The sequence below is a fragment of the Esox lucius genome, chromosome 3 (genome assembly GCF_011004845.1).
Source record: "Esox lucius isolate fEsoLuc1 chromosome 3, fEsoLuc1.pri, whole genome shotgun sequence".
In the NCBI taxonomy this organism is placed as follows: domain Eukaryota; kingdom Metazoa; phylum Chordata; class Actinopteri; order Esociformes; family Esocidae; genus Esox; species Esox lucius.
In genome coordinates, this window is record NC_047571.1 from 1,222,587 (window position 1) to 1,250,532 (window position 27,946).

Genomic DNA, 27,946 nt, shown 5'->3' on the forward strand with positions numbered 1-27,946 from the left:
ACCGAGGTATGCAGCAAAGCATTTGTGAAGCCACAACACGCACAACCTTGAGGCGGATGGGCTACAACAGCAGAAGACCCCACCGGGTACCACTCATCTCCACTAAAAATAGGAAAAAGAGGCTACAATTTGCACGAGCTCACCAAAACTGGACAGTTGAAGACTGCAAAAATGTTGCCTGGTCTGATCAGTCTCGATTTCTGTTGAGACATTCAGATGGTAGAGTCAGAATTTGGCGTAAACAGAATGAGAACATGGATCCATTATGCCTTGTTACCACTGTGCAGGCTGGTGGTGGTGGTGGTGGTGTAATGGTGTGGGGGATGTTTTCTTGGCACACTTTAGGCCCCTTAGTGCCAATTGGGCATCGTTTAAATGCCACGGCCTACCTCAGCATTGTTTCTGACCATGTCCATCCCTTTATGACCACCATGTACCCATCCTCTGATGGCTACTTCCCGCAGGATAATGCACCATGTCACAAAGCTCAAATCATTTCAAATTGGTTTCTTGAACATGACAATGAGTTCACTGTACTGAAATGGCCCCCACAGTCACCAGATCTCAACCCAATAGAGCATCTTTGGGATGTGGTGGAACGGGAGCTTCGTGCCCTGGATGTGCATCCCACAAATCTCCATCAACTGCAAGATGCTATCCTATCAATATGGGCCAACATTTCTAAAGAATGCGTTCAGCACCTTGTTGAATCAATGCCACGTAGAAGGCGAAAGGGGGTCAAACACAGTATTAGTATGGTGTTCCTAATAATCCTTTAGGTGAGTGTATATACACACACACACACACACCTTTTAATTTGTGAAAAACAAGTGGCTTCTTGAAGCAATCCTTTCTAAATTGGACAGAGTTTTTTCTTGAGACACTTTCTTGAGTTCTTCAACGTCTGACTGAACGGCAAAGAGAAAATAATGAAACTTTGTAACTACCCATTTTGGGGGGCGGTTTACCAACCTAGGGACTAATAAACCTATTCTATCAGACATCACTTGCCTCGAATTACCCCATAGTCAAAGGTAATAAAATTGTGTGTCAGATTTGAGAGAGCAGCTTTTCCTTTTGAGGCATTGAATTAACTAGTATTTAAATGAACCCAGCGTTTTAAATTCTCTCTTGACTTCATGAATTCTCTCTTGACTCCCTGTTCAATGGGTACACCTTCTGAATCTGTATGTATTCTTGGCTCCTAAGTAGAATTGTCACGATGGGTGTGTGTGGTGTGTTTAAAAAAGGCGAGCCAAATGCAGGGATGTGATGAACGTTTCTTGTATTATCCACAACGTGAAAAATGGCACACAAAACAAAAGCGCAACAGCGCATACAAGCGTGCACAAGTACACTCCGATACAGTCAAATGACAGAACAATACCACACAAAGACACCCAGAAACACAGGAACTTATATATGCGATCTAATGAGGGAATGGACACCAGGTGCGTGCAATAACAAAACAAGACAGTGCCGTGGGAGGAGGAGCGGTGTGGCTAGAAGGCCGGCGATGACGTGCGCCGAACACCACGTCGGGAGGGGTGGCGCGCTTCCTCGTTACAAGAATAGATCTGTAATAGTGAATATATATATTTATAAATATATTTTAGGGTATTATCACAAGTTTTGATATTGCGCTCTAAACTATCCGGTAGTCTATGAATGATTGCAATTGCAATATCTGTATCTGGGCAATTTGGGGCAGAATGCATAAATTTTTCTAGCTGACATATTTTAGGTCCGCTCAAATACATAACCTTTTCCATGTATTAAGGAATACAGGCCACAAAGAGGTTGTTACACTCCACCTGGGAGGAGCTAAAACTCATTATAAAACTACATCCAGACCTACCCACCCAGTATCAACATAGACACATCTGTTAAAAACATATCCATGGATATTCTTCCAACCTGGGAAGACAGCATCCCCGGAGTTATTCATTTGTTTTTAGGAATTACCACTGACCATTCCTAATCAGTAATCTGTCATGGGATAATTTTATACACCCATGAGTTCTATTTATTTGCAACATACAATCTGTGGGACCACCATTGAGGTAACATCTTTCCTAGTCAACATCTGTTTATCCATAGGTGCTGTCTTCCAGGGTGTAACATTATCCATGGATATGTTTAAAGTGTAAAACTTCACTTTAGAAGCCGGCCATTTTTCCATTTGGCATGTCATGTTGTTCTGTCAGCAGCTTAAAAGGAGGTATTTAAGTATCACTTCTAATACGCATCATGTATTTCTGGATTGTATTCTTTTCGATCCTCCATTTTGCAACCTATTTCATAAGTCAGGGTTGTCACCGGTGTATCACTAAGCACAAACGCCAATATTGAACCTTATACAGATCTTGAACTAAAAAAGAAATAAAACTCAAGACCAGGAGGAAATCTACCACTTATTTATTTGTGACTCTGAAAAACAGCTCCTCTCTCTAAGGTAGCATCTCAAGAAACCCAACACCTCTCCCCACCTCTTCTCCCAGAGAATGACGCCCCGGTACCACCTGCTCAACCCCCCTCCTTTGCTCTGCTCCCCTCCATGTTTCATCTCAAGACTTAATTAAAAGACCTATTAAACATAGCCATATAACAACCCCCCCCCCCCCCTTGAAAATGAACCCCCTGAAAAACAACTGTCCAAATATTACCTCACATGGACATCCGGTCAAAAATGACCATACATATAAAATGTCATAACACTTTAGACCTTTCACTGTGGTCACAGGCAAAAAAGGTCAAAGGCCAAAGACAAAAAGCAATAAATGATGCTCTTGATGCTGTATACAATTATCTTCTAATGACCTTTTGTTAAACAGAACAATTCCATTATTTATTTTGGCTTCGAATTGTTAATTTGTTCTATGCTTTTATTTCAGAGTATATTAAGGAATTATACTGTGAATTTCAATAAAAACTGGAAAAATGTTGTTCTAAAATCTCTGGGTGGAATCCTTGAAGTTGAGCCACAGGTCTGCGTGATGTATGGTTGATTTTGTCAAGGGAGAATTATGAAAAAACATTATAAATGCAGGCGTCCTGGCCCTGAGAAATGTGCCTTCTCCAGGGAGTTCCGAATGACATAGAGCTTCCATTCCACTTGCAGCACACTCAGGGCATATCTAATTTTGAAATTAGACCATACACAGCTCAGTGCGATGTGTGAGTCAATTCTGAGAGGGGATACTATTTTTTTAACTGTACAAAATTGTCTTGGAGTATCCTAACAGCACCACAGCTCTTTTGGGTGAATCTTTGGGTGAAAATCTTTTAAATAAGATCAGTCATACCTCTCAGCTATTTGGAGAGAGAACCCAAATTACACACAGGCTAAAACTGTAAAGTTGTGGAAGCCTTTCAATACATAATTTTTTTTAATGACCCCATCCACAACCGAAGAGGTCGAGGTATTTCAGGACGGACTAGGGAAGAAAAGATTGCCTTGCCAGATATATTGTATAAATGTACTTTGCTGAAATGTTTTGGTAATTACTGTAGTTATCCAGTTTACTACAGACGACATAAAAAATTCTACAAGGAGGATGATCTACAAGGAGGATGATAGAAAAGTCTATCAGGAGGATGGATTCTTTACAAAGCACCAGGTATGGTATAAGTAGCAAAATAATTTTATAATCAATTTAATTCTCAATACATCTTGATTTTGTTGATCTTTTCCTTAAATCTCAATGTTTTCCAGTGCACTGACTGAGATGTAAATCTAATGCAATCACTTCCAGTTTGGTTCACCTGGTCACTGCATTAAAAAATGTTATTCAGTGTCATTTAGTGTATCAAATTAAATTGATTTTGTGGTAATACACATTAGTTAGTTTTGACATTACACTTACATTAAGTATTTATCACCATGAAACATTTGAGTTTGCTGGTGGAAATTAAAGGAGAATGAACACAGTCCTATTAGAGTCAGAGGGATACACTGGCTCCATTATTAGAAGTGCCTCAGCAGGAAGAGTTAGATCTTACACCACTACCAGTAAATGCTCCAGAATTCGCTCTAATGCCGAAAGCGACATACAATGCAAGATGCCACTTCAGATGCTTGCCCTACATGTGAAAGGCCATTGTGAACATATATCTGATTTAGAGTTGGAAGTAAGACAGTTGCCTTTTCATATTGTTACAATAATGCTATTTCAATTTGTCACAACATAGCAATAAAAGTGCAACACATTATAGCACTCTTATTTGCTGAATTTTTGCTGAAATAACATGGACAACATAATTTTTCTTTACGAAACTAAAGTGTACTTTGGTACAAAGATTGCAGTAGATGGCTAAACAGTACCTATAATGAATACAATGACTCCAATCACTCCATTGCTGGTTCGTTTCTTTAGAAAACAGTACAAAAAAAAGGGTAAAAAGGGGGAGTCGAACTGGGGTCAAAATATTGAAGGTCAGGGATATTCCCATGATCACATGGCCTGTTAGTACTCAGCTCTGTATGGTCTCCAAATGTAGAACAATTGATAACGAAACTAAAGTGTACTCTTGTACAAAGATTACTGTCGATGGCTAGCTAATAGCTACCTTTAACAAAAACAATGACTCCAATCAATCCATGGCTGGTTAGTTTCTATAGAAAACAATAACAGTATAAAGGGTCACGTATAGGAATGCACGATTTGGATGAAATAATGAATTGCGATATATTTGACAAATATTGCAATTTTGGTTATGATTTGGGATTTTCAACCATGGGTGTAAGCAGTGTGCAATCTCACAGGGTGTAAATATTCTCACTTAAAAATGTGGGATCACAGCCTACCTAATGTGCTATTAAACTGAATAAAAATCGGGTTAAACTTCAGTGTTTTCTATTTTACACACCAATCAAGGTGCTGCCATGTTGAACTATTCGTTTAACTGCTCATTTAATGCACTGGCCTTGGCAGTGTTTGCTGTGTTTGTGCCGTTTTCACAGCTTGTTAAGCAATACTCAAGCCTTGAGGTATATTTTCTCCCAAATTAAGCATGTTTGTAAGCACCGACATTGAAGCCGAAACTTTTAATAATCATGCTGTTGTGTATGCTATGTGGGACAATATCTTGGTGCCACTCGCTTGCTTGAAGCAGACGACTTCGCTAGCAGTTGCAATGTTAACTCAAACTGAAATTGAAAAACCTTTAAGTATTTAAACAAAATATGGCCAGGTATTTAAGTAATCTCAAAAAATACGTACAGCAGCCGCAAGAAAAATTATGACGGATGTACGATGCGTGCTCTTTGCCTCACGTGAAGCGCATCTCATACTTTGAATCAATGCCATGTAGAATTAAGGCAGTTCTGAAGGCGAAAGGGGGTCAAACAGTATTAGTATGGTGTTCCTAATAATCCTTTAGGTGAGTGTATATTGTTGTGCCATGGCTGAAAAGTACAGAGTGGATAAAAATTTCTGAGAGAAAACATTTGGAAGGTCTGAAAGGGGAATCAAACCGGTGTCACAATATTGAAAGACAGGGATGTTCCCACTACACCACAGGGACTGCTGGCAGTCAGTGCACCTCCATATATTCTCCAGGGGTTGTGATCTATATTACCCCAAAAAGCATAAACAAATGCGTACTACAAAAATCCACCAGAAATATTTGCAATAAATGTTTTAGGCTATAATGTAGCTACTGATGGTTGTAGCCAGCAACGTTTTTGTCTGTTCTGAACAAATCCTAATTCATAATTTTTGTCTGCATTAAGGCTTTATCCCTGGTCGGCTGTATAGCAGTCCGTATCTCTAACCATTACACTATCTAACAAGGGGTAGTTAGCCAGTCACACAATCAATCAGTAAGAGACATTCGCTCTTCGTGGCCAGCTCAGCTTACGTGGTCCAGCAGAAACAATGTGAGTGGAGAATGTGTGTGTGTGTGTTATGTGTAGAGATACGGGACATTTAATTAAATAGGAATTATTTAAATAGGAATGACTGTATGCTGAATGACAGGAGAATGTGTCTGTGTGATTTTAAGTGCTTGTAGCAGAGAGTCTTGGTGAGGAGTGGGGAGAGGAGAATGTGGATTGTGTGTGAATTGAGAACATAATGGTGTTCTGTGTGGGATAATGTGGAGGAGAAGCGTATGGGCGTAAAGGGAGAATGTGTTTGTGTGGTTGTGGAGACAGAGGAGATGATGGAAATCAAGTGTCTAAGACACACCATGATGTGTTTTTGTGTGTTGAAAGAGAAAATAATGTGTGTTGAGGTGTACGGGGTCAAGAAAGTTAAAATTGTTTACATTAAGTATCAAAGATACATAATGTACTGATTAACTTCAGCAGCAAATTTTATGTGTCAAACTTGTATGGCAGAATATCTTAATATCTTAACATCTTTGACATTTATAACTGCTATAAAGCCATTACATTGTGTGTAGGTGCGAAGTGTCAAAGATGTTAGCTACCTTGCATTAGCTACCTAGCATTAGCGACATTGCGTTAGCCAAATAGCGTTAGCCATGTAGCGTTAGCAACACTGCTTTAGCCAACTGGCGTGAGCCACCTAGCGTGAACCACCTAGTGTGATTTTTTAAATGTATTTATTTTTATTTTATTTAACCAGTTAAGCCGATTGAGAACAAATTCTCATTTGCAACGGCGACCTGGCTAAGATAAAGCATAAAACATGCTGGACAACATAGTTACATTAGATACATAAAATATAAACATACAAAATACAATAAAGAGTCTACATATAATACAGATCAAATAAATATACAGTTTGTGCAAGGTGATGTCTAAGTGGTAGGGCAATGACAAAATCTATATAAAAATACCGAATGTAGTAAAGGGTCTATACAGTTTGTTCAAGGTAAATCAATCGGTATGTAAAGATTGTATAGCAGTAATGGTAGGGGGAATAACAGAAAATAGGATAAGTGCAAAACAGTGCATGTGAGGGGTGTGCAAAACAGAGCATGTGAAGGGGAAGAAGAGTTTCCAGTTTGAGTTTTTTTTGTAAATCGTTCCATTCGTTGGCAGCTGAGAATTGAAAAGAGTGGCGGCCAAAGGAGGTGTGGGCTTTTGGGGTGACCAGGGAGATGTATCTGGTTAAGTGCAGGCTGTGGGTAAGTAGAGCTATGGTGATTAATGTGCTTATGTACGGCAGGACTATGCATAGCAAGGATTTATGAGTTGGTATCAGTTACTTAAGCGCCAAATATGTAATGACGGCCAGCCAACTAATGCGTAGAGGTTGCAGTGGTGGGTGTTGTATGGGGCTCTGGTAACGAAACGTATGGCACTATGGTAGACCAAATCCAGTTTTTAAGGAGAGAGTTTGAGGCAATTCTGTAGATGACATAATTGAAATCTAGAATTGGTACAATAGTCATACGATAGGCAAGTTTGGCATCATGAGTGAAGTAAGCCCTGTTGTGGAATAGGAAGCTGATCCTAGACTTAATTTTAGTTGGAGGTGGTTTATGTGGGGCTGAAAAAAGAGGGAACTGTCTAATCAGACACCTAAGTATTTGTATGTGTCCACTTATTCTGATTCAGACCCATCTAGCGTAGTGATGCTAGTCAGAAGGGCAGGTGTGGGCAGCGATCTATTGAAAACCATACACTTAGTTTTATCAGAGTTTAGGAGTAGTTGAAGGTTTTGGAAAGAGTGCTGAATGGCATCAAAGCTTTTCTGGAGGTTTGATAGCACAGGATCCAATTAAGGGCCAGATACAGAAAGGTGTTGTCTGCATAGAGGTGGCTCTGAGAGTCTCCAGCAGCAAGACCATCATCATTGATATACACAGAGAACTGAGTGGGCCCTAGAATCAAACCCTGTGGCACTCCTATAGGTAAAGCCAATGGTTCAGACAGCAGGCCCCTCGATTTAACACACTGGACCCTATCAAAGAAATAGTCAACCAGGCGAGGCAATCATGTGAAAAACCAAGGCTGTTTAGTCTGCCAATAAGAATGCGATGATTGACAGAGTCAAAAGCCTTGGACAGATCAATGCAGACGGCTGCAAAAGTTTTTTATGAATGGCGGCTGTGATGTCATTTAAGATCTTGAGTGTGCACGGAAGCCAGATTGGTTAGCAGAAAGGGTACAGTGGGATTTGAGATGGTTGGTAATCTGTTTGTTGACCAGATTTACGAAAACGTTGGAAAGACAGGGTAGGATGGATATAGGTCTGTAGAGGGGAGGAGGGGAATGACCGCAGCGCCTTTCCAATCTCTAGGGATTTCTTAAGATGAGATATAGTTTGAAAAGAATGATAATGGGGGTTACAATAATATTTGCAGATAATATTAGGAAAGAGGGGTCCAGATTATCCAACCCAGCTGATTTGCACAGATCCGGAAAATACAACCCTGATCATATGCACCAATTGTAATCTCACTGAGTGACAAGAACAACAGATATTGTGTTAATGCTATTATGCCTCCATTGTTTGGCCAAACTGAATGTACTTGCATGTTACATTGCAATAGTTCAGAACATTTACCTCATGGTATTATAACACAATATTCTGCATCAGATAAATATGGATAATTCAAATTTGTGACACTATCAGAGCACTATAACACCTTAAGCACCAAACAATGTAACTAGGTAGTTGCTTAAAATTTTCAGAATGTAATAAATGTAGCTTATTTGTATGGTAAATATAACTGCATGGATGTTTATCAGTGTTCCCCAGCACAGAGCATATTAATGAATTCACCTTTTGCTTGTTGTACGATAATGATGGGGTCAGATGAGATAATCATTATAATTTTCAAAGCTATGTTTCCTTAAGTATATGTATTTACATCAATGATTGAGCAAACTATTTCTTTAATAATTGTTTAATTGCGATGATCACAAGACTATTACAAGTGGCAACAATAAAACCAATACCTTTCCAGAGTTTCACTTGGAAAATGCCCTCCCTATTCTTACAGTACAAATATGTTGACTTTGGTAGGGCATGGGGATATAACCCCATATATGTACCAATGTGTTATTGTTAAATTACAACACATTTCATTTTAATTTAACTGCCATGTCTACAATTTAAAGGTAGAATTGATGTTTTGCACTCAGAAGTGGAGCTGAGAATGGATTATCTACTGATGCTTTAACACACTCTCTCTACCAAAGGCAAATTTTTAATAGCTAAATCATTGGTTATAATGTTCATGTCACCAGAATGATTTAATGTGAATTAATGCTAGCTTAGACTGAAGCATTCTAGCAATTATTTTTGACGAAATAATCATGGCAACGTTGCATTCCACAAAATATTTGCCTATACTTGCAAGTCATTGTCAAAAGAAAACAGAGTATTACTTAACTACTGAGCATAGATTAGCTACTGAGGCTTGAAAATATAACACCATATCTAAAAGGCACATTATTAATAGCTAAAAATTTTTGATTCAGTAACTAGCCAGGTTTCCTAATAAAAAACCCTAGCTGCTAACTAATGAGGCAATATCAATTCCATGTACGATATAGTGTGTTGCATTGGGGGATAAAGAGGGACAACAATATATATATATAGCTTTGCTGGATGTAGCACAGTGCCCCATGATTTCACATTATATTTGTAATTCTACAAACTCTGCTGAGCATTTCGTAAAATACATTCACTGCAGTAAAAAATATCCCTTGAGGAGATCGAAAATAAGGCCTTTGCACACTGCATTGTCCCAGGCTAAGACTGGCCCTGGGTTTGCTTAGCCTGTGTTCACACAAGAGTTTAACCCTGGGCTAAGGCTTAACCCTAGGCTAAGGATTCACATTTGTGTTCCTAAGCCCTAGGCCAACGGAAAAATACAACACAATATAATTTTACATTCTATGATAAGCTGCAAATGTTTTGTTCTCTCTGGCATGCAAATAATGTTACAGTAGCCTACATCACTGACAATGATCAATGTTACACCACCACGATAAAATGAATGACTTCATGACATCGACTGATCAAGATGCCCACTCTATCGGTATTTGCTTGAACAACTTAGTCAAAACTATGCAAAGAAAGAGAAAAAGGTTAATCAACCTTAATTCTTTCGACATATTTGCTGGATTTACATCCAAAGCAAGCTGCAATAACTACTTCACTAAGATTTAGCAGGTTTAATGGAACGACAAAACTTTGCTGAGTGAAAGGACCAAAACAGACAGAGTTGTTTTTAACGGTGCGCGTCACAAGCCTATGTAAATTAAGTGAAAGGGCAGGTTTTGTTATTGGACAATAAACGTTCTATGGGTTTTGTTCTTGACCCCGTTTCACACTGGTTATTTTGTCACAATTTTTCTGGGGCTAGCCCTGAAAAGTCAGTGCTAACCCTGTTCCAGAGCATGGCCAGCTAGCCCTAGGCTAAGGGTGGTGCTTTCCCACTTCAAAATATGCAAGTGTGAACACCTGCTTAACCCTAGGCTTATGAGGTCCTTAGCCCACGGCTTATGATGGTCTTAAGGCTGATTTACACTTCAATGTCAAATGCGTCGGAGTAGGATTTGCGGAAAGCGCAGAGAGCTACGTGAGAGTCTACGTGCACCAGCTCAAAAATCGAATAGCGCGTAGCTACGCGTACCTGAACCGCAGAGCCGCACAAGTGATAATTGGTTGGATGGCGGAGGGAGAGTTTTACAGTGAGTACAGAATTCTGGCCAAATTTGGCTTCCTGTATCAATAAAGACGAAACAACAATGGAGTCTGGAGGCATGGTTCAAATCGAGGAACTTTTGATAGTATAGGAGACATTCTGGGCGAAGAGCCAGCTACTTGCCAGAAAAGGTGGAAGCTGATGAGGGACAAATATGTAAGACTAAAGAGGGAGGGAAAAAAGCACTCCCATTTTATGTAATGCTTTCTTGGCTGTCCAGGCACATAAAACAGTGAAACCAGCTCCAATTTGGCGAGGACATAAGGTAAGTTCAGTTTTATTAATTGGCAAATTCATTGTTGATTACTTCTACTACAAAGTTGGCTAACTGGCCAGTAAATATTAAAGATTCGAATTAGAAACACAGGAAACAAAAACAAAACTTAGTTGACGTTTTTCTCAATACACTTGAGTTATCCCCATGGACTGGGAGTAAACAAAATATTTTGTCACGTTGTCTGAGAAACTAAACTGCAAGTACTAAAAGTGTCTACTCCAGTGATTCTGTTGCGTTAATTTTATCAGTTGTTTGTTTGCATGGCTGCGTTACTTAGCTAACTACCCAGTTAAATGTAGTTATCAACGTTGCTGCCATCATTTTATCTTTAGAAACAGACGTTTTCTGTAAAGCAAGTTCGGCTAGCTAACAACAACAGTGCTATTTTGCCATGCTTTAGGTAAAGCAGGTTTTGGCTAGTACTATTTTGACATGCTAGCTATTCATCCAACATTAAATGCTAAGTAAATGTGTCAACGTGACTTTTCTTCAGATGAGTAAATAGTTTTAGCCGAAAGTGTCAGGCAACTTTAAAGTTGAATGAAATTATGTATTTACTTGAACCTGAATAACCTTATTAGGAGAAAATTATTATCATCTCTTAAAGATTATACTTTGTGTGGGGACTAGAGTCTTGATAGTGAGGGACAAAATGGTATAGAGAGCCAACAGGGGACATGGAAGAGGAGAGAGTAGACCATAGTGGAACAGAGGATAGGAGACAGCAGAGAGAAGTGATGGAGATAATGATTAAATAAAAAGATTACTTCTATACAACAACAGTGATATTGTGGCATAAGTTTAAGGTTACTTGAAAGCAGGCATATGCCTGTTTATTTTCAGTAGACATGTACTGCAAGCTTATGTTATGCCCCCTTTCCCCCTTCAGGTTGAGTAGCCCTGTTGAATAGTAACATGTGTTGTCATTGCAGATAGAGTACACCAACAGCTCATCAATCCTACAGTCATCTGAAACTTCACCTGCTGCATCAGTTGACCCTGAGGCTGAGAACAGACAACCATTAGAACCTGCCATGTCTAATTACCAAAGACCTGTCCACCAAAAACAACATAGGAGTCTCTCCAGGTACATCCTGCTTCAACTCCTCTTCATCCTCCTAGAGAGCACCAAAGACAATTAGGAAGAACGATGACTTTACAGCTCGACTTAACCTTCTGGATCAGCGCAGAAAAGAGGGAAGAGAGACATGCCATGCTCACTTCAGAGTTTGATGATGATATTGAAAGATTTTGTCACAACATAAGTGAACTGATCCGCAAACTGCCACCACATAAAAGGTCTAGCCAAGTTCAAAACAAATCAGTTTTTATTTGAGATGGGGGAAAAAAGTGCTGAAGACACTTTGAATACACACCCTAATGAGGCTAAAGTTATCTTTTTCAAAGTGACTAAAGACAAAAAAATATTTGAGTGCCCTTTCTCTGCTTTTTAAATAAGTTCTATGTAGTCTGCTCTTTTCACTGTTTACAATACTTTGTTACACTTACAATTGTACATAGTAATATTTAACAAAATAAAGAGGTTTTCTTTAAATGTGTATGCCCATAATTCACTGAGAGTTCAGTAGGCTAGCCCTCAGCACCGTATCCTGCCATGGCACATGAAAAACCTCATCAGGCAATACGGACTTTCAGCTCCCTCCAAAGATTTTCTATTGGGTTCAGGTCTGGAGACTGGCTAGGCCACTCCAGGACCTTGAGATGCTTCTTACGGAGCCACTCCTTAGTTGCCCTGGCTGTGTGTTTCGGGTCAATGTCATGCTGGAAGATCCAGCCATGACCCATCTTCAATGCTCTTACTGAGGGAAGGAGGTTGTTGGCCAAGATCTCGTGATACATGGCCCTATCCATCCTCCCCTCAATACGGTGCAGTCGTCCTGTCCCCTCTGCAAAAAAGCATCCCCAAAGAATGATGTTTCCACCTCCACGCTTCACGGTTGGGATGGTACTCATCCTCCTTCTTCCTCCAAACACGGCGAGTAGAGTTTAGACCAAAAAAAAGCTCTATTTTTGTCTCATCAGACCACATGACCTACTCCCATTCCTCCTCTGGATCATCCAGATGGTCATTGGCAAACTTCAGACGGGCCTGGACATGCCCTGGCTTGAGCAGGGGGACCTTGCATGTGCTGCAGGATTTTAATCCATGACGGCGTAGTGTGTTTACTAATGGTTTTCTTTGAGACTGTGGTCCCAGCTCTCTTCAGGTCATTGACCAGGTCCTGCCATGTATTTCTGGGCTGATCCCTCCCCTTCCTCATGATCATTGATGCCCCACGAGGTGAGATCTTGCATGGAGCCCGAGACAAAGGGAGATTGACCTTGAACTTCATCTTGAACCATTTTCTAATAATTGCGCCAACAGTTTTTGCCTTCTCACCAAGCTGCTTGCCTATTGTCCTGTAGCCCATCCCAGCCTTGTGCAGGTCTACAATTTTATCCCTGATGTCCTAACACAGCTCCTTGGTCTTGGCCATTGTGGAGAGGTTGGAGTCTGTTTGATTGAGTGTGTGGACAGGTGTCTTTTATACAGGTAACAAGTTCAAACAGGTGCAGTTAATACAGGTAATGAGTGGAGAACAGGAGGGCTTCTTAAAAAAAACTAAGAGGTCTGTGATAGCCAGAATTCTTACTGGTTGGTAGGTGATCAAATACTTATGTCATGCAATAAAAAGCAAATTAATTATTTAAAAGTCATACAATGTGATTTTCTGGATTTTTGTTTTAGATTCCGTCTCTCACAGTTGAAGTGTACCTATGATAAAAATGAAAGACCTCTACATGCTTTGTAAGTAGGAAAACCTGCAAAATCGGCATTGTATCAAATATTTGTTCTCCTCACTGTATATAACCTTAACCCTATTATTAATCTAATGTCTGCTTATGATTTAACCCTCCAAATATTTTCAGAATGTGAATTAACAATTGCTTACTTTGAAAGGGCTTCATCACATTTACATGCAATGGAAAAGCAGCATCTCCAACAATGACATGGGGATGGTGACTCCTATCCCAGGAATGTTTGCAGGTAGAGGGATAGCAACTGTCCCTGAAGCAGGATTGCATGAAGTGGGTGGTTTGATGTGTAATAAAGAGTTTCAAGCGATGGAGAAGATTGTTGGAACGATTAGCTGACATGCTAAAATATTTTGAACACGCTCTTCGTCCATCTTACACATCTGCTGAACAAGCACACTGTATTCTAGCTAGATAGCTTCTTGTGTGACGTTTTCCTGCTCTACAAGCGAACAAACCAGGTGCCAAGCGTCTTCTCTCTTTCCTTATTCATTTAATTTTACTAGTTCTCTCAAACGCGCCCATTCCAGAAACTGTCTTCCCCAATCTAGCTAGTTAGCTACCTACCTATTACATTGTTTACCAACTATACAGTTACATCTTCTGTGATGCCTTCCAGCTCTACAAGCGAACAAACCAATAATTTGCAACACTTCGCCTCCTAGTGCAAAGAAATGTAATGGCGATCTATGCAACAAGGATGCACAAGGCCACATAATTATAAATATTAAGCATGTCTGAGTAGTGACGCCCATTACATTAACAACGCAGACACGCAGAAGTATAAATCAGGCTTAAGGCACACCTGTCTAATCAGCATCTTGATATGCCACCCCTGTGAGGTGGATGGATTGTCTTGGCAAAGGAGAAGTGCTCACTAACACAGATTTAGACAGATTTGTGAACAATATTTGAGAGGAATTTTGGCCGTTCATATTTTCATCTGCATGAACCCTGACACGGTGTAAACCCTGACACGCACAGAAACATACACACTGACAGTAATGACAGGGCTCGGGTGAGATTTTAACTTTAGGACCCAAACAAGGGGCCAACATTTTTTATTATATCACTGTTAAAAAAACTAGGTCACATTCAGATCCCTTTCAACACAGGTAATTAATTATGTCACATATTTTCAATTCATAACCCACTCAGTCCCAGTCAGCCATTATTTAACTGCTACACATATTTAGACGTTTTCTTTTAGATTTGTCCTTCCATTTCAGTGCTCCTAGTTTTTGTTGCATGGAGGCAATGCAGTTTTAGCCAGATAGCAACAGAACTGTAGTTAGACAAATTTATTTGTTTGATTTTTGAATTTTTAAGCTGCACCATTTAGGATCTTTTCAGTAAAAAAAACTATTACAGCATTTTGCAATTACTCACCCTTCAGAAGCAGTTCCGCACCAATGCCCGATAGAGAATCACATCCCGAATAAAAATTATAAAAAATTGAATTGCCTGTACCAAAAAAAACGGTAACTCAAGAGTTCAACAACGTTCTTTTTAGACTTGCTAACATTAGCTTAGGGTTCCTTGTAGCTAGCTACAGAGCATAGGTGTAAATCTTCTTTCACTTTGCCGTTTTTGTAGTGTATGCTGTAGTAGACAAGGGAGGAACTGACTGTTTGTCGTTCTGGTCTCTAGCTGCCATTATTGTTTCTTACAGTAAGCAAACTTCGCTCCTTACGGCTTACTCATGCTATATATAATATCATCCAGGTAAGCGTTCACAAAATAAGCCAAGGAGGAAAGCCTGCCTCGCAGAAGGTGTTTGGCTGGAACGGGATTGACTGGGAAGTAGCGGCTTGCTTATCTAGTGCAGCTTTAACAAAGTTATGTTGGGCTGGTGTTTACGGTATCATCCTGATTGGCTGTTGGTGTTAGGGTATCACTAACTCCGGTTATATGAGTGGAGCTCCGCCCCCTAGAGGGGCTTTAGCTCCTAGTGGTTTACCCTGGCCGCGTCCGCTGCAGTACTGAAAACTCATTATGCAAGATGCATCAGCCAATCAGGGCACGCATGCCCCTATACATGACCTGTGAGCCCAGAGAACGCCCTCCCGAAATTATTCAGCATAACTCGTGGGACGGCAGGGCAACAGGTCTAGGGGGCTCCACTCCACTCATATAACCGGAGTTACATTAGGTAACTAAAGTTATATGTCGTGGAGCTGCGCCCCCTAGAGGGGCTTAGCTCCTAGTGGTTCACGGCGGAGCGAGCGAGCCAAAAATTTACTCCCTGCCGGAACACCAGTAAGCTCACAGGGTCCAGTAAAAACCGACCCCAATAACCCCAAGACGAAAACATCCCCGACAGCTGACAAGGTCAGAAAGGGATGATCGAATGCGTAATGATGGAATCCCCGTAGTGTAGGCCCATGAGATAGGCCAACCCAGGGAGAAGGGATGTTGAGCTCAAGCGAGAGGGAAACGTGTCCGTTCCACATAAGCACAACAGAAAATACCCATGCACCACACATCACGAGATGAGGGGCATGAGGATACAAAAAATATGAAATGATAGGTAATGCCCCAGTGAGGAGGCAAACCTACACCAAGTGTATTGGTAGACAGTGACAATACCCCTGAGCCTACCAGCCTCAGGGTAAGCACTGAAAAGGAGAGGATAGAATCAAGGCAAAGCACGTGATTCCTTAAGTTCAGAGACCTCGGGCAGCCGCACGAGGACCGAATGAACAAGGGAAGACGGAGACACGTCTAGTAAATAGAAACGCATAAATGCCGAAGGCAACGACCACGCCACCGCGGCGCAAATGTCATCCACTCTGACCCCGTGGAAAAGGGCAGAGGAGGCAGCAACACCCCGCATGGAGTGTGCATGTAGACCCTCCGGAACAACAGAACCAGACGCCCCATAGGCCAAAGTGATGCAGTCATAGAGCCAGTGGGAAAGCGGACGACCCAACCGGGAATCCGAATAGCAAACAAACAGCTGGGGAGTCAGTCTGATAGACCTGGTGCGCTCTACGTAAAGGGCGAGAGCACGTACCGGGCACAGACAGTGGAGCCTCTCGTCCTCCTCACAGACGTGCGGAGGAGGGAAGAAGGCCTGTAAGTCGATAGTCCTCGACCGAAAATAACTTTAGGTACGAAGGACGGATTAGGTCTCAGTGTAACGCAACGTAAGTCCTCTCTGATAGCCAGGCACCCCGGACACACCAAGAGCGGAGATCACTCACTCGCTTAGCAGAGCACAGAGCGATAAGCAGGGCCGTCTTAAGGGAGAGTAACTTGAGAAAACACTGCTGTAAGGGCTCGAATGGGGGTTCACATAGAGCGCCCAGCACCTTAGCAAGGTCCCATTGAGGAGCGCCCAGTCTGGCCGCCGGGCGCAGATGGTGCGTACCCGAAAGAAAACTGTGAAAGAGAGGGTGGCTGAAAACCGTGTTTCCAGCAAAACCCTCATGACACGCAGAGATGGCCGTTGCATATCTGCGGATGGTCGAAGGAGACCTATCCATATCAAAGAGATACTACAGAAATGACAGAATCTCCTCCACAGGACAACACGAAGGGTCCAAGGACCTCTGCGTGCACCACGACACAAACATATTCCAGCGAGAAGAGTACAATTTGGACGTAGACACTGCCCTAGTGCCCTGGATGGTACGCACGACGGCAGCGGACAAACCTCTGTTCAAAAGCCTGTCCCGCTCAGGGGCCAGACCCTGAGAGCTCCTAAGAGCAATTGAGGGTGTAGAATCGAGCCCTCCACCTGGGACAGTGCATCCTGCCTGGGCAGGACCGACCACGGACGGACTGCCAGCAACTTGATCATCTCTGGGTAACAGATAGCCACAGGGCGATCGGGTGCCACCAGGATGACCCGAAGCCCTTCCGCTTTGATCCGAGCCAGCAGAGGCGCTATGCAGCGCTATGGAGGGAACGCGTAAAGGAGGCCCTGAGGCCAGGGGTGGTGTGCGAATGCGTCCACCCCCATATGGGGGCGATCCATCTGGGACAGGGAGAACCACAGACGACAGTGTGCATTCCGTCTGGACTCGAACAGGTCCACCTGAGCTTCCCCAAACCTCTGCCAGATGAGGGAGACAATATCTGGGTGGAGACGCCACTCGTCGTGATGGGGGCCTCCCCGAGACATCATGTCGGCGCCCACATTCAGATGGCCGGAATGTGAGCCGCAGTCAGGAGCGGAGATGGGCATGAGCCCATAGCCAAAGATGCGTCGCGGATTCGAGTGGAGAGCAGGAGACCTGACCCCCCCTTGGCGATTGATGTTCAGAAGCGGCGGCTGAGACGTGACGGCGCTGGCGACGTTTGGCAGAAGAGCCCTAGCAATGGGAAGAGGGTCGTGGGGCCGAGCGGGAACTGCGGACAGCCAGAGGAAGTTGGCGAGATAACTCCTTCCGTCTCTTGTCTGTCTTCTTGAAAGACGCTATGGCCGTGTGTCACGTGACGATGGAGTAGGAGAACGGCCTAAAATATGGGAGGCCGCTGACGCGAGGAGAGCAACGTTGTTCGGCGCGGCCAGGGCCTGTGATCCCAAAACGTAAATCTTATTCCACAGCTGCCCCGAGTAGCGATCCTTGGTGGATGGCAGGGCTGGCTTCTCCCAGACCAGCCCCAGAAAGGCAGGAAATGCTGCGGCCAGCTCAGGTTCCAAAGGAGGGGTGCCTAGCTGATGGGAGCCAGCCGACCGTAAGACCCTGGTGAGGGGGGCGTAGGATTTGACAGGCGCGCCCTGGCAGATGCTGGAGCAGACCCGGAACCCTCTGTGAAGGCTTTAAAACCACGGACCTCAGACGCAGGGGAGTCCACCGGTTTCACACGCTCCGCCCAGGAACCGAAGGACATGTCTGAAGGCTCCTTCAGCGCAGGCATTCGTGAATGACATTTATTCAATAACTATCAATAAAGGCGACGATAACTAACTTTTTCATCAAGTGAAAAGACGAGAGAATCGTGGAATCTACCGGAAATAATTAATAAATGTCATTGCTCTCAATAGATTCGAACGTAGGTCTTCCTTTTGAGAGACACTGTCCTTAACCACTACGCCACAGCATTCCAAGTTTTAAATAGGCATACTAGTATCTATTAACTTCCTAGGAATAATCATAAGAATTGAGCAATTGCTAGCAAGACTGAAGATGAACTATTCCATGCAAGAAACAGTCGCAATATAACCTTATACAGTTTCAGTTAAGGCTTAAGATATTGTAACTACATTGTTAAGACAGCAAATGTGTTTGTCTATCCTGACCCAAAATGCATGCACGGATGGGTACTTCGAAAATCTAACAGAAGCAGTTGCAATATGAACGTAAACTGTTTTATTTCAGGCTTACCATAATGTAGATACTAACGGTTTTAGCCAGCAAAGTTTTCGTCTATACAGAATAATTGATAATGCGTACTACGCATCGCCTGCGAGGAGATACAAACTCGGGACCTATAGTTCACAAGTCCACTTCACTAACCACTACGCTATTTAACAAGGGGAAGTCAGTCAGTCACTCACTCACTCACTCAGTAAGAGACATTCGCTCTTCTTAGCCGGCTCTGCTTACCCAACCAGGAAAAAAAAGAGCAAAGAGTAAAAACATGAATTCTTCTGTTTAATAACTGTTAACCTTCTCGATAGTACTGAATACTAACATTGACTATCAAATTAATCATTTTATTTAAGCCAACCAAATGTCTTAAATAATCATTTATTCTCTCTTTGTGGGTGTTGTAATTCTCTGCATCTGTTGTTTATTCTTTTCAGCCCAGATTGTTGCAAATGATTTAAAAAAAAATAATATGACAAAAATCGTAAAGCTGACAAACTCAGTAACATTGACTTCCTCCATGCTTCTGGCTCCATATCACAACAATGTTGCATGTTGATTGTGTCATCTGTTGTGTCATCTGTCTTAATGTTGTCAAAATCATCACTAGCAAATATGACACTACGGCACAGTGGAAACACAAAACATGAACCTACTACACTAGTTTGTGCAAGTTCGTGCTAGAATCGTTCTAGTGGTGGAAAAGGGCCATTACTTTCCTTTTAAAAACAATTATTTCAAAGTGTTATATTTTGGTGGGGTAGGTAGCAGTAGGCTTTCTGTGTGTAATGTTGATACCATATTGACTGTGATATCAATACGACATTTAATGGTCTCATGCATAGGATATACATGGCAAAACCCAACAACATTCTACTTGAAAATGTTAGAAAAATAAAGAGATGCATATGTGATGACAACATTTATGACGAAATATTATCAGATGGCACTTGATGCAGCTAGTGCTCAGTTTAATACATTTCCATCTTTTAAGTTTAATATGAGATCATTTGAATGTATGGATTGATTAATACATTTGGCATTGTGTTCATGGGCCTAAAAATGAATATGTTGCATTATGCAAGTATTTCTTAAAAAAAAAGTGGGGATCTAACAATCCATCAAAGATCGCTCAAGCAATTCATTTAGTAGGGGTGCAGGCTATACACTAATTTATCCCCTAATAACATTTGACAGATTTTAGAATCCAAAAAAATACAGAAGTTTTGGTATACGTGCAACACTAATCTGCAGTATAATAAATGTTGTCATGGTCTCTCCTTCCCTCAGGGCCTGTATGCTGTAGGCAACTTCCAGCCCAGTGAGGATACATCTAGACGGCAGCCCCAGACTCTCCCACTTTGTGAGCCCCCCAGGAGCAACACTGTACCCAATGTCAGTCAGAGTGCTGGTTGCCACCTGCAGCCCAACAGCTTGAATAGTGTGAGCACTACCGATGGCCTCACTTCAACCCACCCCGAGACCATCCTCACCCGTGTGCCTTCCTGTCGTGAGTCCAGGTCCCTGAGTAGTCTAAAGAGGGCAAGTGCTGACGTGGAGTGCATTAACCCACCAAGTCCCCTGGGTAAACAGGACAGCCTGGTGACTTTCAACAGCAGCACATTACCTAGGTCACATGGAGGCTCATTACCCGAGGAACATCGATTACCACGTCGCCATGCCAGCATCCACGCCTCCATGGACTCCACACGCTCCAAGCAGCTGCTGTCTCAGTGGAAGAGCAAGAACGAGAACCGAAAGCTCTCCTTGCAGGTTATGGACAGCGGGGTGTCAGTTGGACGCCACCGTTCCTCATCATCCTCCTCCTCTTCACCCCAGAGGACCATGGAGTTGAGATGCAGTTCAGAGCCTTCCGCTATGGGCTTGGAGTCAGAGCTCCGTGCCCAGGGACACATCCCTGCCCAGTACTTGAAAATCGCTGCCAGCAGCATGCCACTGTCTAACAACCTCCCTCAGAATGGGGGCAACAGCGGCCTGACTGGTGGGGCACGTGTCTCCATCCAGTCCCGGCCTGGCTCCTCTCAGCTGGTCCACATCCCAGAGGAGACTCAGGAGTATGTCAACAGCTGCACTAACAGGAAGGATGAGGATGAAGACGACTGGGAGGATAACCGTGTTGGTTGTGTGGGTGGCTCTGTGCGCTCCAAGTGGCTGAAGGTGGCCAAGGAGAGCACCCCCTGCAGGACTAACAATTTGACGAACCAGCCACGCATCATGCAGGTGATCACCATGTCCAAGCAGCAGGGTCTGCTCCAGCACAGCAGCCCTAAGAGCTCAGAAGATGGGAGCATGGTCAGCTGCACAGGCTCCATCCGCTACAAAGCTCTGACTGACCAGGAACCTGGACAGGGCATTGTGAGGGTGGAGGCCCACCCGGAAAACAAGCCTGTGATTAAGCCTCCAGACGGCAGTGGCTCCTGGAGGTGGAAGCCCCAGGAGCAGCGGGGCAGCATCCGCCAGTCATTTGAGCTCAATGACCTTAACCGTGACTCAGAGAGCTGTGACTCGCTGAAAGACGGCTATGGCTCCATTGACGGGAGGAGGAGCAAGACGGGCATGGACACCGGCAGTGAGTATGGAGGTGGAGGTAGTCACCCCCATGTGCACCACGCACACTACCACCATCACCCTCACCAGGGCATCACCACCATCAGGGTGACACCTGTAGAGGGACTTGGAGGAGGGAGCAGCGAAGCCACCTCTGAAACCCTCTCTATTGTCTCTAGTCGGGAGTCTACCTTGCGTAGAAAAGGCAACATAATTCTGCTCCCTGATAAATGTCAGAGTCCAGACAACTCAAAGAACTATTTCAAAGGGACCTCCACTACACCACCCCCCACTTTTGGACTGGCATATAGGGAGTGAACAGCTGCACAGCCTGCCCTTACACTTTCCTTCTCTATTACCACCCATGTGGTGGCTCTATCTATCCCCCAATGAGTGGCCTTCTACACTGGATATAGTCTGGAGCAGAACAGAACCAATAAACCCATTCAGCTCAAAAACTAAACCTTTCTAAATGCCTTTCTGAAACAGTACATATTACATAGTAAAGACAACATTTACAGATACAGGAAAAACAACAACCGGTTATAATACAGTGGGGTGGCACAATAAATATGATGTTAGCTGAGATGTCAAAATAGTTAGTTGTCCAGTAAGACAATGATATGTACAGATGTGGCAAACTAAAGGAAAACCCAACATAATGTGTCTCAGTAAAGTGCCACTACCAGGGATTGGAGGGATGAAATACCATTTACCCAAAAGATATTCCCTCATTTGTGTTTTGATGATGGTGGTGGAAAGCACTGCCTAACACTTAGATCCTTTCCACTTGCCATACTGATACATAAATCATGGTCAACTGGGTTGCTCAGCATTTCTTATACATGCCACAGACCATGATAAGATGTTCATTGCAAAATTGTATCATGCAGGACACATGTATGGAAGCACATGCATTTGTTATGTTCATACACTCATTTTTTCAGGTTTATCTTATAATTTGTCATCTGTCTTTGTTAATAGGGTGGTCTGTCCATTCCCAAAATGTCTGATAATTTCAATACTTTTTGGTTTTTGTTTACTTTTAGATGTGGTTCAATAGGACAGTACTACCTTTATTATTATTATTTATGAAACTATAGCACAAGCAACAGTCCTTGTTGGCATACAAAGTAATTTTGCTCACACTGTCAACCCTCATTTCATTACATTAACTTAAATCTATTGAGAAGCACAACCATTTTTTAATATAGCAGTTATAGTGGTTTCAACTTCAAATGTTGTAATATTTGTTACCACCTGTAAGAACATTTGATGGTAATGAACCATGCAAGTTGTTTAAGCTTATGGGCATGGTGTTTGTTCTATACATTTTGCGTTAATGTCCTATACTCTAACTTGTCTAAATATCTCTGTGTAATGTGACTGTGATTCAACATTGAACTGCATAGTAATTGCATTGCAACGCTGGAGGTGATTTTCATCACATGACTTTCATACCATGATAGTTGTGAAAATAAATGTTTCTATTTTTTGGAATGTACTTATTTGTAGTATTTCAATTGAGCTGCCAAAATATTCAGATGTCCTTATTTGCTTAATGCTAATTATTGATAGACTATATTGACTTACATGTTTATTCAGTGTTTTTTTCATACTTTAGTAGGAAATGAATTGATTTGATAGATCAATTTCTAGGAGGACACTATTACAGAAATTAAATATTAAATATTATTGCAAGGCTGGCAAAAGTCTGGTAACTTTCCTGAAACGTCCTGGGTACCTGTCCAATTTCCTAGGGACTCTATGATTCTTCTGGGAATTCTGAATTTTTTAAGTTACCAGTATTTGAATTCCTAGTAATGTCTGCAAATACACAATTTTATTATTGTTCTTTATGATAACAGTGTTTCCCCAAAACAGGGATTACAGAGTGAGCAAATGCAGTATGTTGACAAACAAGGGCAGTAGATCATAGAATGCAAAATGGATTAAGTCTGTTAGATTATTGCTTACACTACCTAAAGCTGTATTTATAGATGACGTTTGTTTTGGTTAAAGAAATGAGTTTGTCTTATCATTAAGTTGTATTTGCTGCTAAGTAATATTTTGATACAGTGACCTTTTTGCCTTCTTATATAATGGTCCACAAGATGTTTTGATATTTTCTGCAAACAGCCTGTACAAATTGCTACTTCTTGCTGTGCAGTAATTTTATTAGCAAATAAATGTATGTATTTATAAGTATCATAAAAGGACAACCACGCTGGAGACCTGGTTCATTGATATGCAGACAGTAAATGGTCTTATTAACAAGGTTGTTTTTCTAGATTGGACAAAGTGACAGCAGAGCCAACATGGGAAAATGTGGTTGTTGTTTTAGATTGTACCATGCATGTAAGTCATGCAAGTCACAACTGAGAGAGGTGGTTGTATAACAGTGGCAATGTAGATATTTATGTGTGATATGCTGCAGTAGCCATCAATGATTTCTATCCAGTTTGTTGTGTACAAAGGTATTATTATTTAACAATCCACAAAAGGAAGAGGGGCAGTACTCTTGTTTTAGAAAGCTGAAACCTTATAATAATAATATCTGTGTACATAAAGCAGGAGTCTCAAAGTTATTTTAAGAGCCACATTTTTTCTTTACAGTTAAATTAAGATTAGACCAAACAGAATTGGCTCCTTGACCAAATCTAGATCTCGAGCAGCCAGTTGAAGACTCCTGATACACAATTGACATTTCTTTTTCAATCATTTAGCAGATGCACACATCCAGAGCAACTTACAGTAGTTAGTGAGTGGATGAATAAGAATAGGGGTTCTCAAACATCTTCTCAGGGACTGGCACCCAATCCATGTTTTTGAATTTTTCCAGAGCTAGCACACCAGTTTGTTTGTGGACTAATTATCACTCTCTTGATAAGGTGAATCAGATTAGTTAGTTCAGGACTACAACACAGATTAGAAATTTCTTCTGAGGACAGGTTTGAGAATCACATGAGACAGCTACGATAACATGAGACAAATTGTTGTTACAGTGATCATACAGTAAGCTAGATGCATTTGGATTGCAAACCTATGGAATGTTTTGAGGTTTTTGGATGTATTAAAAGTATTTACTATGTTGCATTTTTCTCAGTAATTAAGATTGTTTTTATGTGGATGTTTTTAAAACACAATTGATATATCAATATTAAATATTTTTTATCTCTCAAAGCGTATATTAGACATGACAACTTTTTTTATTTGCCTGTGTAGATGTACCTTCCGTAATGGTTTTAAAATGTTGTCATATCTGCATGGTCATTTGATAAAATGTATCTAAACGTTTATTTTTTGTATATGACACCTTTTGAAAGTTATGGCAGGTACTGTCAGTTGATTGATACTGTTCATTCCTTCAATGCAAATAGAATACTTTGTAACTTCACCATACAGACAGTGTTGTTACAGCATATAATAGGCAGAACAATACATATTAAAAATGTTTGGCAGAAAAATATGTTTGCTATTTATGCTTAGAATGTTGAGAATTAATAGAAATATAATAGTCATTCTATCTCTATCTCTAAGTCAGTTGGTTTTATTATAAATCTGTAATGTTGGTCTGTGTGCAGTCAGAATAGATGGGGTGATTGGTGGATTCCTATTTATTGGTGAATAGGAACCAATCATTGTGTATAAGGATACCAATAGACACTGTATTTCACAATTTTACCCAGTTGATGATGTCTAAAAATTTGAAATAAATGTTTGATATCAAACTAAAGTGATTCTTCATTATCATGAATTCTTCTTTTTACCTCTGTCACAGAGATAATAAATTAATTGACCTTTGATTCCCTGATACATTGTGATGTGATGGTATACTTATGCATCACAGCAACATTTTATAATGTGCTTTTAATTCATCTTAGAATCAAGTGGTGATGAAATAATTTGTCAAGCAATATTTCAGTAAAAACAGTAGGACTTAATGACATAAATAATAAATATAGTTGCAAGGAACCATGGGACACTGTCCTCCTTTGACAAGGTAAGCATTGGGAAGCAGCCATAATAACAATGTAAGCTTATGGCAGCAGAAATAGTTCCATGGTAAGCACTTTAGTATAATTTTTACTCTGGTCAGCCATATTGTCCACCGTCTTGAATTATTTCTCTCTACTTTTAGCACCCTATAGGGCGACATCTGTAAGACATGTATGCCACTGGCCAGGTCAAACAGAGTTATTGTTCATTCTAAGTAAATTTTTATAGGTTGCATGAAATTGTCACTGTATAAAAAAATCCAAGATGGCGGACATGATAGAATCTTGATGTAATGTTGTACCTTCTGGGGAATGAGGCATATAGACAAAGAATCACCATTCTAGGCCAATAGTGGTGGAAATGGCATCACTGTGGAAAGAATGCATTGAGGCGTGGCCAGTGGCGCCCTCTGTGTAGGAATCGGGTCAGGTCTCTTTGTGGAAGGTACAGTTGTGATCATAAGTTTGCATCCCCTGGCAGAGATTTTTGCATCCCCAGAAGCATTGATTTAGAAAATATGACTGAGGAATTTTCAAGCCCCACCTGCCCCCATCGCCCCAACACAATGTTAATAAAATACGCAACAAGCTTAAATTGTTTCAATTTATTGAAGTAACGTAGTATCAGTATAGTAACAAGTTGTATCTAAATACAAACTATTTACATCAAATAACAGCAATTTCAAAAATAAAGAAAATAAAAGTGCAGCTGTGTCATAACTTGCATGAAATTCAAAATAGAGAAAATAAAAGTGCAGCTGTGTCAAAATTTGTATCAAGTTCAAAAATAGTAAAGAAATAAGTGCCAATTTGCAATCTGTTAAAAAAGAAAAGAAGAGAAATCCATTTGGCAGGTCGGGTCTGTTTAACCCTGCATTAGTGGCTGCAATGAGCCTGTTTTGCATTGCACAATTTCTCAAAGCGGGGTTGATGCAGGCTTGATACTGCCACTCTCAAGTCATGCTCAATGTTCAGCTGAGATCTGTACTTTGTTTTCAGTGAAGCAACAGCTGAAAAGCCCATCTCACAGAGATATGATGTGGCAAAGGGAAGCAGAATGCACACAGCTCTCTGCCGGATGAGTGGATACTCCCTCTCCACTCCAAACCAGAAATCACTAATAGTCTGAGCCTCAGGGTGGAGTCAGATGTCATCTCAATAAACTGGTCCTCCTCAGCAGACCTAAAATCAGACAGAATATAAATAAATAGGCTTACTGTAACAACTTGTCGTGGTGTAGTGTTGGTTAGGAACCAGGCGCAGGCAGTAATCTCGTTTGTGGGTTTAATACTCAACAAACAAACCAAACACGAACAGAAAACAATACTAATGACTGAATGAAATAAAAGTGCGCAACATGCGTCTTAGCAATAAACATTCAAACAGTACATTAAACAACACTCACCGATTAACTAACAAACAGCAACAATGATCCACAATGTGGGGAGCAGAGGGGAAACATATATACACATACAAACAAGCTAGATTGGGACCTGGTGTGGAAGATGGGAAACATGTGACAGTCCGGGATGTGTTCGTGAGAATATGGGAACTTGTGGAAATATGGCACGGTGGCGCTGCTGCTCACCGCACCATGACACTTACTTTATTTGTCATTGCATAATAAACACAAAGAAATCTGTTTGACAACAATCCATTCCAGTTAGTAAGTAGCATACAACATAAATAAAATGCATGTATAATATATGAGTATAATATTCAATAAAATGTCAAAATACCAACCTGCTGCATTGAATGGATCCATAACCCAGGCTATAATCTCACACACGCTGCATTTATAGTAACACAAACACACACACACGCGCAGTCACTCTAGTCTAGTGCGCGGTCTTGCTCCAGATAACGGGAGATTGGATCTCATTTGCGGGCGTCAAGGAGCCGCTATCAATATGTGGGAGACTCCTGTAAGGAAAATGTCCTCCCGTTTGGCACGCCACACCTGTCACGTCTCTATTCCCCACCAGTGGGGCGCACCCCACACTTTGAGAATCTCTGGGCTAGATACTGAGCCATTGGGAACAAAAAAGAACTGTAAAAACACCTGCGTAACGAGGTAATGGAACTTTATGAAGGAAAAGGATAAAAAAAGATATCCAAAGCCGTGCAAATGCCAGTCAATACTGTTCAATAACTTAGAAGTGGAAAATTCGGGGATCTCTTGATACTAAGCCAAGGTCAGGTAGACCTAGAAGGATTTCAGCCAAAACTGCCAGAAGAATTGTTTGGGGTACAAAAAAAAAACACAGGAGAAATACAGGTTTCTCTGGAAAAAGTGTTATGGAAATTTTCAACTAAGGTACATTTGAGAA

General features: G+C 41.5%; 1 protein-coding gene across 3 annotated transcripts in view; it reads left to right on the forward strand.

Moving 5' to 3' along the window:
- plppr4a (phospholipid phosphatase related 4a) overlaps positions 1-25,358 on the forward strand; it is a 263,231-nt gene extending 237,873 nt beyond the window's left edge. For all 3 annotated transcript variants that reach the window (XM_029117179.2, XM_029117181.2, XM_020044605.3), the window contains one exon: positions 20,341-25,358. In XM_029117179.2, coding sequence (XP_028973012.2) covers positions 20,341-21,936 — 1,596 coding nt within the window. In that variant the 3' untranslated portion in view covers positions 21,937-25,358. The remainder of the gene's footprint in view (positions 1-20,340) is intronic.
- The last annotated feature ends 2,588 nt before the right edge of the window (positions 25,359-27,946 follow it).